The sequence below is a fragment of the Balaenoptera physalus genome (genome assembly GCF_965194825.1).
Source record: "Balaenoptera physalus genome assembly, chromosome: 1".
Classification (NCBI taxonomy): domain Eukaryota; kingdom Metazoa; phylum Chordata; class Mammalia; order Artiodactyla; family Balaenopteridae; genus Balaenoptera; species Balaenoptera physalus.
The window spans coordinates 178,822,494-178,838,808 of record NC_138882.1 but is presented as its reverse complement, the minus strand read 5'-3'; the positions used below and the strand labels follow the sequence as shown (position 1 = coordinate 178,838,808).

The following is a 16,315-nucleotide window of genomic DNA, read 5'->3' as shown; positions in this document are numbered from 1 at the left end:
GGCCCACCAGGTGCTCACCGGGTTGGAGGCTGGTAGGTCAGGCTTCAGGAGGGAGCCCCACGACACCGTCCTCCGCCTACAGCCTGCAGCCTTCCCAGGATGAGATCTCTAATCCTGGGAACGGAATTGGAGTGAATGAAGTCAGGGGAGGGGAAAGCAAGGAATAGTAACCACCATCATCCAAGCTGGCCACCTGGCTGTGTGCCTGGCAGTATGCCAGGCACTTTACCTGGGTCCTTGAATAATTCTCAAAACCACCCTAGGACATAGACACTCTTGTCCCTGTTTTACAGACATGGAAGTTGAGACTCAGGGAGGTTAAGAAACTTGCCCAAGGCCAGCATTGAAACGTCTGCCTGGTCCCTGAGCCTGAGCTCATGATCACTGCACTCTAAGGCCTCCCGAGACTCGAGACTCGGGGTGCCCAGTCATTGGGATGGGGGAGGGGAGAGAATGTTTAACTAGAAGTGCTTCTGAGTTTGCCTCTGAGCCTCTGTCCGTGAACTAGTGTGTGTGCATCACCCCACGAGGCACTTTGAGGGGGCGCGTGTGCCTGAGGGTCACGTGTGTAAGAGAGAGTGTGCCCGCGTGTGTCCACGCGGGGCCTCCCCGGGTGGGTCCGTGGGTCCCGGTGTCGCGTGGCGTCCGAACCGTGGCTGGGTGCGCGCCGGCTGAGTCCACGTGCAGACGTGAGGCGGGCGAGGGCGAGCGTGCGCACGGGCGGCGGGCGGCGGTGTCCGCGGGTCGGTGTCCGCGGGTCAGTGTCCGCGGTGCGGGCTCCGTGTTCCCCGCCCCCCCCCCGCCTCGGTGCTGATTGGCTCGGCGCCGTGACGGGCCGGCCCCCGCCCGGGGCGGCGGCGGCGGCGGGCGCGTGTGCCCGCGTGTGCGCTGCGAGTCGGCTTGTGCGCCGGTGTGTGCGCCCGTGTGTGCGCCCGGCAACCGGGTGTGCGGGTGAGCAGGGAGCGCGCCGACGCGCGGGCCGCCGCGGCCGAGCCCAGGGTGCGCGGCGTCCCCGCCAGCCCGGCCCGGCCATGGCCCCCGCTCGGGGCCGCCTGCCCCCGGCGCTCTGGGTCGTCACGGCCGCGGCGGCGGCAGCCACCTGCGTGTCCGCGGCGCGCGGCGAAGGTGAGCAGCCGCGGCGGCGGCGGGGCGGGGCGGGGCGCGGGGGGGGGGCGAGGGGCCTGGGGGCGCGGCGCGCGCAGCCAGAGCGAGGCTCAACTTCCTTTCCCTCGACCCCGAATGCCAAAGGAGCTGGGATCCCTGGGTCTGGGGGGCCAGGCGTGGCACCGCGGGAGAGACCTGGGGTCAGGGGATAGAGCGATGGCGATGGGGACAGGACTGAGGGAGAGGGACCGGAGGGCTTGAGGATGAGGGACAGAGACACGGGGTCAGGGACAGGAGGACAGGACTGAGGGATTCGGAGCCGGGGACAGGGAACTGAGGCTCGGACACTGGGGATGAGGAGACAGGGCGGGGGGACGGAAGACAGGAGAAGAGGTACAGGGCAGAGAGGAGACAGGGCAGAGGACAGGGGTGGGGACAGAGGACAGAGAGCAGAGTGACAGAGGGACACAAGGATGCAAGGTGAGGTTCAGAGAGCTGAAGGAAAAGGGGCTGCGGACGGCGTGGAGAGATGGGGACCAGGAACTGGGAAACGAGGACCAGAGAACAGGACTGGGTTTGGGGGAAGATGGGAATGAGGGGCAGCGAATGAGGGTCTTGGAAGTGGGCCGGGCTGGAGGGTTGAGGACTGGGGGAGAAGGAGGGACAGCAGCCAGGGAGTGACAGCCGGAGGGGAGGCAGCTTTGATGGGCACTGGGGAGAAGGAGCCAGTGAGGAGGGGGCTGAGGGGGCTGCAGATGGACTGAGGCAGGAAAGGCCCTGGAGAGCTGGGTCTTGTCCAGAGTCAAAGCTGGGGCAGTCCGGTCACTCAGGGGACACAGGGTGGGGGTGAGGGCTGAGCAGTCGGAACCAAAAGGGTCTGGGTGTCCACACACCTACGTGCGAGCGTGCACGCGTGTGCACACACACACATACATCTTAGCCCCACTGGTTCCTCCAGGTCCAGCTCAGGATGCCACCCTAGGTTCTGCTCCTCACCCCAGCCCCTGCCCTGGACCTCCTCTGCTTTTGCAGCTCTGCCAGGAGGAGGCTAGACCTGGTGCTCTGTGCAGGATCCTGGGACTGACATCCTGGGTCCAGAGCTGCGTTCTCACCCTGGCAGGATGAACTTCCAGGTTCCAGGAAGCTCCAGAGCCAGTGTTCCTCATCCACGCTCAGATATACCACAGATCCACCCCTCACACACGAACGGCTCACAGAGATGCAGTCGTACCCACAACCAAACATGCACAAACAAACACATGTTAGGATTCACACACATAGACCCAGGCCTGTAGAGACTCATGTGCATGGACAGCCCCCTCCCCACGCCATAGTCAGATGCACGGAAATACGGCCAGTACACATGTGCACACATATACATGTAAAGATTCATGCACATGAAAATATGCACATCCGTGGGCAGACACCACACATATAAAAAGACCCTCAAACTTGCATTCATGTCCACAGAAATGCATGTGCACAGAATAAACGCACACAGACATAGATAAACTCATAATCTCCAATGAAACGGGGGCCACTCAGGGCGCAGGGACCCTAGCAAGGGAGCTGAGGGGAAGAGTGCACAAGGGGCCTGGGAGCTCTTGGAGCTGTGGCCTGAGGACACAGTTTTCCCAGGGCTGGGTGGGGAGAAGGGGACAATTTCTTCACCCAGCAGGATTCTGAAGGGCCCACATCAAGGCTCTGGGCATTGGGTGGTGCATCCCCAGCTCCTTGCTTCAACTCTCTTCTCCAGCGAGGAGCCAGCACCCTCCAGAATCCCAGACTGGCAAACCCCAGAGCCCCTGGGGAGGGGACTTTGACCAGGCTTCCGAGCAGAGGAGAGACCATTAGCCTGGGAGAGAGGATGTGTCCAGGGAGGGGCGACAGTTGGGGAAGAGGCAAGTTCTCAAAGAGAGGAAGGGGAGACATCTGTCAAGGGTGAGAAGGAGGGAGACGTTGTCCAAGGGCCAGCCCACACCTATCTGATCAACACAGCAGGGTACCCATGGCTGGACATGGGTTACCCACGCAGGTCTGACAGTCCTGGGTGGAGACCTGGGGCATGGGTTCCACGTAGAACAGCCAGGAGTCGCTGGGCTGGTGCAGAGCCAGGATCGGCCAGGGAGACTGTTGGAACTCAGGGAGGGGGCTCTTTTCCCAGCTGGGGTCCTGCAAAGGTGACAGTGCCCCAGGCTGCCCAAGTGCCCATATGCCAGGTCCCTCACAGTGCTGGGGACGGTCCTACACCTGCAGAGATGCCCCTGGGCCCCACCAGGCTCGAAGCCTTATCACTCTGTGGTGTGGATTATCCACCACTTCGGGGGTGATCTCCGAGGCATTCACATGTTGGCTGACATCCCCTGGCCACCCCGAACTCTCCAGCCTCACCATCATGCGCTGCGTCCTCAGGGAATGTAAATCAATTTAGGTATTAGTCTCAGCGAAATGGAATGGGGGAAGGTGACAGTGCTGGAGGAAAAAAAGAAATCGCATAATGCTTTCCACAGTCGAACAGGAGAGGCTTAGGAATTATCTGTGCTTCTCAGAGCAGGAGAGGGACCCGTTTGATCCCCCAGAACAGCCTGGCAAGTAGGCCCAGGAAGGATGCCTACAGACATCTTGCTGATGAGGAAACCGAGGCACAGCGGGGTTAAGTGGTTGCTTCACTGAAGGCCCTAAGAGACCATGGGTCCAATCCTCCCACTTACAAGTGGGGAGACAGGCCCAGAGAGGGTCATTGACTTCACAGATGTCACACAGACCTGCAGTCCAGCCGTGCAAGAGGCAGGAGAGAGCCCAGCCCAGGTGAGCAGAGGGTTGGCATCTCCAAGGGGATTCAGGCGCAAGCTGGATGGGCTTAACGCTGGGATTCTATCCAGCCCTGATGCGCCCTCCTGTGGGCCTGGAGCTTCCCATGAGAGACACTCTGTGTTCCCCCCACAGAAGGGGACATGAGGTAGGGAAGAAGGGGGCAGAGGGGGAGGAGGGGAGGGGATAGACGGAGAAGGGTCTGGAGGGAATTGGAGCAAGCTGCCCTGGAATCCTATAACTCTTCCTGAATCCAATAGAATCGACTTTTGACTTATTTTTGGATTATCTGAGCCCCCTGGCTGACTGATCAAGAGGCAGCTGCAGGTGTGGTTGGGGATTTCCAGAGGGGAGGGAAGGGTCTAGAAAGTGGGGTCTGCAGGCAGTTGCCTCTAGAGTCAGGGTGTTAAGGGGGAGAAGTCCCAGTGAGGGACATTCATTGCCCCTGGGTAGGGGCAGGTCTGAGCTGTATCCCGGTGATGCTGGCGAAGGGCTGAGACCCCATCTGGGATGTGGGTTGGGGCGGGGGAACCCACACGTCCCCTTTCCCCACCCTCTCCCCAAACTGGGCCCTGCTGGTCTGGGGGAAACTGCAGTGCGGCCCCCTCCCCCTCCCCCCAGCCAGCAGGAGGAGAGAGCTCGCCTGACCCAGTTTTCTCTCCATTGCCTGAGAGGGAGGGAGGGAGGGAGGGAGGGAGGCGGGAAGGCTTCTCTGCCTGTGCCCCTGGCATGGGGCCGGCTGGGCTCGGGGAAGGGAGATCCCTCTGCGGACATTCGCTCCATCCCCTGATCCCACCTGGCCCCTGGGGACCCCGGGGAGGACCTCAGAGGCCCCTTCCTGGTTCGGCAAGTCCTCTCTCCAGCCAGCCTCTGGGGCCCCTGACAATGGGTGGGGAGGGTGAGAGGAGGAAGAGGAAGAAAATCAGCGAATAAGAGCACCTTCACTCCAACATTTCCTGAGGACACTTGTCTCCATCTTTGAGGGGCGGGCGCAGAGCTATGCAAATCTCAGGCAGAAGGACACCCAGCTTCTCTTCGGGAAAGTTCCAGGAGGGCCCCGTTTGAACCCTCTGTGACCTGCCGGAGTCCGCAGATTAGGTTGTTTGGAAGCCCCTGGTTGCTGGCTGGGAGAGGGGGTACATAGAAGAGAAAGTGAAATGAAAGCTGTGGGCCTTGGAGCCCAAAGCCCTTTCATCGGCTAGATCAAAGGAAGCAGGGGCCCAGAGAGGTGAAGGGACTTACCCAAGGACACACAGCAGTTAGAGACAGTGCTGAGATTCAAGCCCTGCTCTTCACAGTTTAGTGCATCTTTATCACCTTAAAGTGAGTGGGTGGCTCCTAGGTCCCAAGAGAGAGGCAGGAGGGCCAGGACTTAGGGAATAGGAACCAGCTTTGGTAAGGCATTGACTCCAGACTTTACAGTTTACCCTCGCCCACCCTTACGTATTATTATCCCCATTTTACAGATGAGGAAATTGAGGTTCGGTTAAGTGCAGGTCACCTGCTACCAAGTAGCTGTATTGAGATATGAGCCCAGTGATGTCTGATTCCGAAGGCAGGCTCTTTTCTCCACCCTGTTGTTGGTACTTTGCAGGGTCCCCTTTGAGGGTCTGGCTTAGAGTAAACTTGCCTTTCAGGCCAGCGCTCCTTCCCACCACAGTGACAGCCCAGAGGTTCTGCTCCTTGGGCTCAAGCTACCAGGGCTGGTGGCCTTGTCTGTCGTGCTCTGGATGCCAGCCCTGCAGCTACACCTGTGGGGCTCCAGGCACGTTCCTGATCTTCACTGAGGCTCAGTGTTTTCATCTGGAAAATGGAGATAAGAATGAACACCTTTCAGCCTTGTTGTGCGGGCCACAGATGAGGCATCTCAAGCTCCCCTAGCAGAGCCCAGCACATAGCAGGTGCTCCCTACGAGGCAGCTCTTCCTCCTCCAAAACCCTCCACGTCCCATGTGCACAGAGGACCTGTTGGTGCGAGGCACCCACTGGGAGACACTGGTGATGGGAAAGCTGGGGCCAGTCCTCTGGGGGGAGGTTTGACCTCATAGCACGAACGTCGGTGGGTGCTTTTGAATGCCATCATGTCCCATGAGTGGCCCAGGTCATCTTCACAAGCCCCTGTAAGGCAGGCATCACTGTCACCCCATTTTAGGGGAGGAAACGGGGGCTCGGGGAAGGGAGGAACCTTGCTCAGGGACACACAGCTTCTGACTGACAGAGCTGGGATTCTGACCCAGGACTCCCGGACTGCTGGGCCCAGCTCTCAGCCTCCCCACTGCACCACCAACCAGGGTAGCCTGGCACTCGGGGCAGCTTGTATTCTGGGAGGTGAGAAGGTTATGTTTTGGCTGTGATGGTGGAAGAAGGCTTCAAGGAAGAGAAAGAACTTGAACTGAGCCTTGAAGGGTGGGGAAGTGAGAAAGGACCCAGAGACTGGAGCTGGCGTGTTTGGGCTGAGAGCAGACCAGTGTGGCCAGGCTGGGCTGGTCCTATGGGACTGGGGCAGGGGGGCCCAGGGGTCTGATGTGCTCTTGTTTCCTGTTCTGCAGTGAATTTGCTGGACACGTCGACCATCCATGGGGACTGGGGCTGGCTCACGTATCCCGCTCACGGGGTAAGTGATGGGCAGTGGGGCCAGTGTTGTCCCTCTGTGAGCAGGGAGAGGCTGTGACTTACAGTCTTATCATCAGACAGATCAAAAGGAAGCAGAGGTCCAGAGAGGTTAAGGGACTTACCCAAGGACACACAGCAGTCAGAGACAGAGCTGCTGATTTCTTAAATTTAGTGCATGCAGACCTTTGGGATTCCAGAACCAACCCTAGTGCTGCCTCCCGATTCTCCAAGTCTGAGGCTTGGATGTGGGATGCTTATGTCTGTGTCCCAGGCCCATCTGGCCTCCATGGTCTTGGCACTGTGCCTGGCACACGGTGCGCCCTCATTAAACGTATTATCATTATCATTGTTATTAGTGTGTAGTATGGTTACATCTCAATAAATTTCCTCCTGCAGACGTGCTCAGAAATGCACACACACAAGCACACACATCCCCACCATAGACACAAACGCATCATACACCCAAGACTTCTTTCATGAACACTTTGGCAGCCCCCATGCCTCTGGAGACAGAGGGATAATAATATATTGATGATGATGATGATGATGATGATGATGATGATGATGATGATGATGATGATGATACTGAGCTGGTATTTGAATATTTCTTTACTTTGGGGTAAGATTGTCCTCTGGGCTCTCTGTGGCTTGTGACTGGGGTCAGGACGAGCCCAACCCCTCTCTCTCTGGGGGTCTCGTCCCCAGGTATCAGTAAGCTGAGTCTGCTGTCATCAGCCCCAGTGCACCAGGCTTCAGGGAGCTGGAGGGGCAGGCCAGGGGCCCCGAGAGCCCGGAGGACCCCCTTCTCTGCCTGAGAAGGTCAGCCCTGCCTGAGGACAAAGGCTGGGTCCTGGGATGTCCCTTTACCCCCCAGGGCCTCAGTCTCTCCCTGTGAAGCACTCTTTTGTGTGTCCCACGTGGCTGTCTCCCGGGGTGAGCGTGGGTGTGAAAGGGCTTTGGCACGGTGAACCGGCTCTTCCAGTGGCAGGGGCTGACTCGTGATCAGGTGGGCTGGGTCAGCATCTCCCCTGAGACCCAGCAGCTAGGAAGGAATGGGCCTGGCTCCCCGGGGTTGGCTCTGGGTGTCTCTGTCCCTCTGTCCCACTCAGAGCTTAGGACTTGTTTTTTAGGGTAACAAGAAGTTGGAAGGGTTTTAAGCGGGGGGTGAGGAATATGGCCAGACTTGGGCTTTGGTCGATCACGTTGGTGATCTAAGGTTCTTTTGTTTGCTGGGTGCTGTAAAGAGTGGCTCAGGGAATTCCCTGGCGGTCCAGTGGTTAGGACTCCGCACTTTCACTGCTGAGGGCACAGGTTCAGTACCTGGTCGGGGAACTAAGATCCCGCAAGCTGTGTGGCACAGCCAAAAAAAAAAAAAAGAGTGGCTCAGAGTTACCTCATTTCGTTTAGGAGTTAGAACAAATAACTTATCTTCACATAGCTCTTCACAGTTCATGGACATTATCTCATTTCATCCCCACTACCAATCCTGCAAGTGGGTGCAGCCACCCCATTTCACAGATGAGGAAGCTGAGGCTCAGAGCAATGAGAAAATACTTGCCACCATCAGACAGGTTCCAAGTGATGGATGCAAACTCAGATCTCTCTGGGCCTGGAGCCCATGTTGAGTCCCTTGTGCCGCCTTGTGAAGGGGTGGGAACCAATGCTGCATTATCTACTGAGCCAGGGACCACCTCCCATCATTATGGGGCCTGGAGATTGGGCTTGCCCAGAGAGGAAAGAAGGTTTCCAAACTCTAGATCTTGAACCTGTGCCAGGCTGGCGGGTGAAACACACAGATGCCCACATCCAGTGGGTCTGGGGAGGGGCCTGGGAATCCTTTGTTTAATAAGTGTCAGCTGGGTGGAGAGAGATGGTCCTTGAGGTTCCATCCACCCTTCTGATTCTGGAGTCTGTTAAGCACCCTGGGTACCAGGGTCATCCAGGGCTGTCTCCAGCATCACAAAGTTATCAGATTGTCCGGCATGCCACAAGGCCTAAAGCCAGCAGTGCTGGGTCTGAACGAGCTGGTGCTCTGCCACCTCTAATCAGTGTGACTCAGGCCAGTCGCTTTACCTCGCCTCCACCTCCTCGTTTATAACACAGGGATGATCACAGAATCTGCTCCAAGCAGTTTTCATCCGTGAGATGATGCAGGAAATGGACAATCGTACTGGCGAGAAACCAGACGCTCTGAGAGCTTAAGCATCTCTGCTAAGGTCAGGGGAGTCTGGCCCCAGAACTCATGCTTTTTACCCGGCTGCGCCCCTCTCTTGGGACCCCTCCTTCCACATACTGGGTACTGCTCCACCTTACCGGGTGAATTAACAGCCATTCGTGAACTTTCCTCTTTATTGTCTCGCTTGATGAAGTAGATGAAAGGGGCAGGCATTAGCTACCCGCTTTGACCTATGAGAAGCCCAAAGCTCAGAGAGGGAATGTGATATACCCAGGGATGCACAGCTGGTTTGCTGCATTCTGTTCCGGGAAGGGGACAGAGTTCCAGAGCGGTGGCGGGGATTGGGGGAGGAGTGTGCCAGTGGGTAGAGAGGTGGCTGGGGTGGGAGTGCCCCAGGTGGAGAACAGGGCTGATTCCGCCCTTTCCCACCCTCTAGGAACTTATGCCCCTCTGGGTGTCTGCAGCAGCCCCTGGGCTAAGCCAGGCCATTGGCACTGGTAGAGCGGCTGGAGCAGACTCAGATTGAGCTGATTAATTTATCCGGGTCCCTGGCAGGAAACAGACAGCGAGCAGCTGGCTGGCTCTTGGGTGCTCCATTAATTGTGACAATGACTTTAACCCCAGATGTGACTCAGTGCTGCCCAGAGCCCCGGCTGCAGAGTGGGGTGCAGCGTGGGGATCCTTCTTGGGGTGGGGGGTGCAGGAGGCACGCAGGCTTTCAGGTGAGGCTGGCACGCCCTGGACTGCTTCCCCAGGGGTCCCTAGAGGCAGGCACGGGTGGGCTGGGAAAAGGCTGCCAGTTCAGCATCATACCAGTCCTGTTCCTCGGGTGCCTTCTGTGCCAGGCCCAAGCTAAGCACTTTGTAGGCATCTCCTTTCATCCTCTCAAGCCTCACTGAAGTGGGGCCTTTCTGAGCCCCTCTTACACATAAGGGCACTGAGGACTGGCACATATAACTGGCCAAGACGAAGTCAGACCGAGGGGCTTTCGTCAGGCAGGAAAGACTTGAGATGCCCACAGTCCCGACTCTTGCGCTTGTGGGACAGCTCAGGACCCCACAGTTTCTCAGAGCCGTGTGAGCGGCTCCTTTCTCCCCTCCCCGACCCCCTGCTTAAGCAGTAGCATCTCTAGTTCAAGGACAATACACATAGAGGCCCAAGAGAGAAGATCAAGGCACTACATCTCTGGTGGAGCCAGGACAGGGACCCAGAGCCTGTCCCCCCCTCTGCCCTTGGCCACCAGCCCCTCCTCAGAACCCTCCAGAGTCCACTGAACTCAGCCCAACAGTGACTGCTCCTGGCTGATCAGCATTCTGCAGCTGAGGAAGCTGGGGCCCAGAGAGGAACAGCAATTTGCCCAAGGTCACACAGCCATTTAGAGACTGACCCAGGCCCAGAACCCAGGCCTCTCGACTTTCGGATCATTTCACAACACTGTGTCTTCAGTATGACTCTTCTGTGTCCAAACTGGGCTTGCTGAACATTGCTTACACTTCCCAGCTTCTGCTGGGGCTCGTCCCTCCCATCCCTGAAAGAGGGTCCTGCTTCAGCCTACAGGAAGTTTCGCCATACCCTACATGCCCACTCCCTTTGGTGTGTCACCCTCCACACCTTGTCTGTGAGGATGTGAGGTGCTTGGGGGCAGGGAGTATTTCTGGTGTATTTCTTTCTTTTTTTAAAAAAAAAATTGTGATAAAATACACTTAACATAAAATTTACCATCTTAACCATTTTTAAGCCTACAGTTCAGTGGCATTAAGTACATTCGCGTTGTTATATGACCATCACCACCATCCATCTCTAGAACTCTTTCATCTTCCCAGACTGAAACTCTGTATCCATTAAACTGTAACTCCCATGCCCCCCTTCCCCTGGCCCCTGGCAAGTACCACTCTACTTTCTGTCTCTAGGAATCTGACTTAAGAACCTCAAATAAGTGGAAGCATACAGGATTTGTCCTTTTGTGTCTGGTTTATTTCACTTTGCATAACGTCCTCAGCGTTCCTCCATGTCGTTGCAAGTGTCAGAATTTCATTCATTTTTAAGACTGAATAATATCCCATTGTATGGATATACACATTTTGTTTATCAGTTCATCCACTGATGGACATTCATGTTTCCACCTTTGGGCTGCTATGAATGTGGGTGTGCAAATCTCTGTGTCCCTATAAATAAATAAATATTTATTTATTTTTTTATTTTTACTTTTATTTATGTATTTTTTGGGTCTTAGTTGCGGCACGAGGGCTCTTCGTTACAGCACGCAGGCTTCTCTCTAGTTGTGGCATGCAGGTTTTCTCTCTCTAGTTGTGGCGCATGGGTTCCAGAGCACGTGGGCTCTGTAGTTGCGGTGTGCAGGCTCTCGTTGAGGCACGCGAGCTCAGTAGTTGTGGCGCATGGGCTTAGTTGCCCCGCGGCATGTGAGATCTTAGTTCCCTGACCAGGGATCGAACCCACGTCCACTGCATTGGAAGGTGGATTCTTTTACCACTGGACCACCAAGGAAGTCCCCCCCTGCTTTTGTTTCTTTTGGGTGTACACCCAGAAGACGAATTTATGGTAATTCTATGTTTAATTTTTTGAGGAACTGCCATAGTGTTTTCCACAGTGACTGCACCAGTTTACATTCCCACCAGCAATGCACAGCGTTCCTCACCAACACTTGTTATTTTCTGTTGTTTTGGTAATAGCTAATGGGTGTGAAGTGGTATCTCATCGTGGTTTTGATTTGAATTTCCCTAACGCTTAGTGATGTCGAGCATCTTTCCATGTGCTGTTTAGCCATCTGTGTATCTTCTTTAGATAAATGTCTATTCAAGTCCTTAGCCCATTTTTTAACAGATCTGTTTGGTTCTTTGTTGTTCAGTTGTAGGAGTTCCTTACATATTCTGGATATTAATCCCATATAAGATATGTGCAGATATTTTGCAGATATTTTCTTCCATCCTGTGGGTTGCTTTTTCACTCTGTTGACAGTGTCAGTGATGGTCACTGGTTTATTCCCGAATCAGTGATTCCCGGCCAGCACCTGGCACAGGAGCAATCATACTCAACTTTCCCACATCCTGGTACCCCCCTTGTGTGGGATCCAGGCCAGCCCGTGAGCCCCCAGCCTTAGGTTGGGGGCAGAGGGAACATCACACACAGCAAAGCAGAGGGAGTCCATCCATCAGACAGTCACTCAACAAGCACCAATGCAGGGGTTGCTGCTGAAGGATTTGAGGCGGGGGGTGCAACATAGTCAGGTTCATGCATTAGAAAGGTCCTTCTGGCAGCTGATATGGAAACTGGACCAGTGGGCTCCCTGATTTCCCCAAGCAAGTCACCCCACTCTGGGAGTGACGGAGTAGCCGTGTAGAAATGAGGTCAGAGCTTTGTGATCAGTTCCAGTCCCAGCTCCATCACTCACTAGCTATGTGACCCCAGACGCATGGCTCTATGTCTGAGCCCCTCTGTTCCTCATCTGTGAAAAGGCAGCAAATAACACTTCCCCAGAAGGATGTGACACTCTATGAGATCACTTCTGTAGGGTGCATGGCATCTGGTTGACAGTCCACTGGAAGGTCAGCTCCTCGAGGCTGCAGAACATTCCGTCTTCTTCCCCAGGAAGCCACCAGCACAAGTGCATGTGGCTTGTGGTGAGAGAGGGCCAGGTGCTGCCTCTCGTTTCAGCTGGCTGTGCTCTCTCTGCCCGCAGTGGGACTCCATCAACGAGGTGGACGAGTCCTTCCGGCCCATCCACACATACCAGGTGTGCAACGTCATGAGCCCCAACCAGAACAACTGGCTGCGCACCAGCTGGGTGCCCCGCGACGGCGCCCGGCGCGTCTACGCCGAGATCAAGTTCACCCTGCGGGACTGCAACAGCATGCCCGGCGTGCTGGGCACCTGCAAGGAGACCTTCAACCTCTACTACCTGGAGTCGGACCGTGACCTGGGCGCCAGCACACAGGAGAGCCAGTTCCTCAAAATCGATACCATCGCGGCCGACGAGAGCTTCACCGGGGCCGACCTGGGTGTGCGGCGCCTCAAGCTCAACACGGAGGTGCGAGGTGTGGGCCCCCTCAGCAAGCGTGGCTTCTACCTGGCCTTCCAGGACATCGGTGCCTGCCTTGCCATCCTGTCTCTCCGCATCTACTACAAGAAGTGCCCCACCATGGTGCGCAACCTGGCCGCCTTCTCGGAGGCGGTGACGGGGGCCGACTCATCCTCGCTGGTGGAGGTGCGGGGCCAGTGCGTGCGTCACTCCGAGGAGCGGGACACGCCCAAAATGTACTGCAGCGCCGAGGGCGAGTGGCTGGTGCCCATTGGCAAGTGCGTGTGCAGCGCGGGCTACGAGGAGCGGCGGGATGCCTGTGTGGGTGAGCGCGCCTCTGTGCGGGTGGGCCGGCAGCTGGGCTCAGTCTGGGCAGGGATGCTGGGGGCCGGGGAGCAGGGCTGGCACAGTCAGCAAGCTCCTGGGTGGTACACACAGCACCTGGGAAGATGCGTGAACCTCCAGTGTTCCTGTGTCACCAGGCCACCCACGTGTGTGGTGTGTGTGTGTTGTGGGGAGGGAGACACACCACAACCAGGTGGACCCTCCGTGGGCATCGTGATGTACCCAGAGAGGTACATCTCTGGGCACCAGTGTGATTGGGAATACTACTGGGTACATACCTGTGCTAGGGAACAGTGATGTGACCTAACATGTCCAGCATTATTCTAAGCACTTTTCACGTATTAACTCATTTAATCCCCACAACCATCCAGCGAAACAGGAACTACTATTATCCTGGCTTTAAACATGAGGGCACTGAAGCACAGAGAGGCAAAGCAACTTGCCCGAGGTGACACAGCTAGGAAGTGGCAGAGCTATGATTTGAACACAGAAGTCTGGCTCCAGAGTCTGGGCTCAGAACCACTAAACTTCTAACCTGTTGGGCGGAGGAGGCGTGGATTGGAATCAGGGCTCAGGGCGAATGTGTGGCGTACAGGGCCATTGTGAGGTTATGCGGGCAGGGGCACCCCGGGAGGACTGTCTGGGGTGGGTATGTCACAGCCTGCCTGTGTTCAGGGATGTGGGGGAAGGGACGGCCAAGAGCACTTGGGTCATGAAATAGCACCTGTTCCCACGGTGTACTGCTGGGGTTCCCATGTCACAGACCAGGAGCCGGATCCAGAGCCCAGGCTGTGTGCATGTGTGTGTGGTCAGCAGACCCCTATGTGGGGGCAGTGCAGCCAGGCATCCTGACAGCCCAGGAACGCTGGGAGGGCTGGTGTGCACAGACAGCTGGTGCCCCAGCGATTAGTGGTCTCCACCTGGTTGCCCTTCCTTGATCTCCCCAGGGACTAGACGCATGGCAGCTCAGCCACTCAGAGCTCAGTGAAGCCTGCTTCTGGGACCATTGGTTCTCCTGAGGGAGGAGATGTTCCTGGGCAGGGATCAGAGAGACTAGGGTCTGTCCCCAGACAGCCTCGGTGAAAACTGGGACGGGGCCCTGAAAGACACTAGAAATATCCTCTGAGCCCTTTGCTGGTACGACACAGGCCCTGAGACCACAGTTAGAGGGACCTTCAGGCCTCTCAGCACCACCCCTCTGCCCTAGCCGGCAGGAAGGCGCCTTGGTGCTCGCAGGACTGAGCAGGACACAGGCTGACAGTTTCAGGTGATGTGCAAAGTAGCTTCAGAGTCCAGCCTGGTCCAGCTTGGGAGTTATCTTGCCCCGAGATCTCCAGGACTAGATGCTTCTGTCCAGCTACCAGGCCCTTTCTGGCCCCTCTCTGGGGCTCTCTGATTTCCTTAGGAAATCTTTTTTCATACTGCCAACTGCCACGAGTCTTCACTCTCCTGGACCCTAAACCCCAAAGCACCTTCTGTGACATTTGCCTGTTTCTGGATTTGTTCTACCCTCTGTGGCCTAGTTTTCCAGGCTCTCCAGGCCTCCAGCCTCTCCTGGTTCCTTCACAGACATCCCTGTACTTCTCAACTTCCCTCTGGGTAGTAACAGTAACAACAAACATCCCTGTTGCCTATACAGCTTGCAAGGGGATTCCTAGCACATCCATTCATTGGCTCGTTGTAGCAAGGCAGGTATTACAATTCCATTTTACAGATGGAGAAAGTGAGGCTCAAGAGGTAGTGTCCTGCTTAGGTTCAGAGCTGGTGAGAGGTGGAGCTGGGCTCTGAGTCAGGTCTGTCTTACTCTGAGCCATGTGTGTAGGCTTTTCACCTATCCCTGGCCCATCCTGACTGCATTCCTCGCTAGAGCCAGCTCCCAACATCCCCTTATTCGGATGGGGATATAAAGTCCCTTCGTGACAATTTTTTGAGTGTTTGCCATGTGCCAGGCACTCTAATGAGCACTGAGTACACATTATATCAGTTACGCATTCTGTTGAGCATCTACTGTGTCCCAGGCATCAGGAATAGAGACACAGGGCATCCCTGCCTTCGGGGAGTTCAGTTTCTCATCCTTACAATAGTCCTCTAAGCTAGGTATTACATCCCCATCTTACAGACATGAAAAACTGAGTCCCCTCAACTTAAGTGGCAGAGTAGGGATCTGATCCCATGTTGTCTCACTCCAGAGCCCTGAACTGCTTCCTCTGCCCACAAAGCTCTCTGTGAAGCCCCCTGGGGTAACATTAAAAAGGTTAGTAACCAGGACAGTATAAGCTGTAACAGTCGGGCGGGCTAGCCAGTAGATACCTGCTCAAGGTCAGCTGCCCCCAACCCTGGATTGAGCCAGTGAGCACAGCAGGCCACTTGTTTGTACAGCGTGGATCCTTGCCCTTAGGAGGGAGACTGGTCCTCCTGACTTCGGGGTTGGGGCCTCACTCAGAGGTACTGCTCCAGCCTCCTTTTTTGATAGAGATGGGAAGTGGAGCCCAGAGGGGGAATGCGTCTTGCCCAAGGACCCACAGCATGTCAAGGGCAGGACTCTTGGTGGAAACCCCACGGCCTGAGCAAGGGGACCTCCTCAGAGCTGGGAGAAGCCAAGGCCACTCCCATTTCCTGACGCTGCTGGTACGTTAATAAAAAATAATGAAGAAATGCCAAAGCAGGGTTAGGGAATTGCAGCATATTTTGAATTTTACATTTAAATCACAATGCAGCGTAATTATGCCAGTTGCAAGATAATTACAGGTTTTATAAAAAATATTAATTCATAGTGCACTGCAGGCAGTGACGTTTGGGGGCGGAATGCCGGTTTTAAATCGCACGAGGAGAGACTTTTCTTAACCCTGTCGGTGGGCTTCTGTGATTGTCTGTTAACCTCCTTTGAAGAAACAGCACAGGTGCAAAACTGAGGCCCTCCCCGAACGGGAGACCTGGGCCAGCGGCCCTGCAGTGTCGCCCATCCCCACCCCTCCCTAGTGGGTAGCCCGAGAGTGGGAGAGGATGGGGGATGAGCAGGAGCTGGACACAGACTGGGGGTGCCTTTGCTGGGCTACTTGAGATGGCCTCTCAAAGCTGGAGCCCCCTGCCCAGCCTGAGCGGGGCCTCCTGAGACCCGAGGGGCCCTGGCCTTCTCCATCGGGCAGTTCTGTCTGAGCAAACAGGGCTGGGAGAGGGATTCCCGGCTTCCCCAACCCGAGTGCCACCCCCCCCCTCCGCCTTTCTTCTAGT

The 16,315-nt window shown here is 56.1% G+C and overlaps 1 protein-coding gene across 2 annotated transcripts in view; it reads left to right on the top strand.

Annotated features, from left to right (window-relative positions):
* Nucleotides 1-1,029: 1,029 nt before the first annotated feature.
* Nucleotides 1,030-16,315, top strand: part of EPHA8 (EPH receptor A8) — a 38,024-nt gene continuing 22,738 nt past the window's right edge. For both annotated transcript variants that reach the window (XM_082448718.1, XM_082448717.1), the window contains exons 1-3: nucleotides 1,030-1,125; nucleotides 6,464-6,528; nucleotides 12,401-13,064. In XM_082448718.1, the coding sequence (XP_082304844.1) occupies nucleotides 1,032-1,125; nucleotides 6,464-6,528; nucleotides 12,401-13,064 (823 nt within the window). In that variant the 5' untranslated portion in view covers nucleotides 1,030-1,031. The remainder of the gene's footprint in view (nucleotides 1,126-6,463; nucleotides 6,529-12,400; nucleotides 13,065-16,315) is intronic.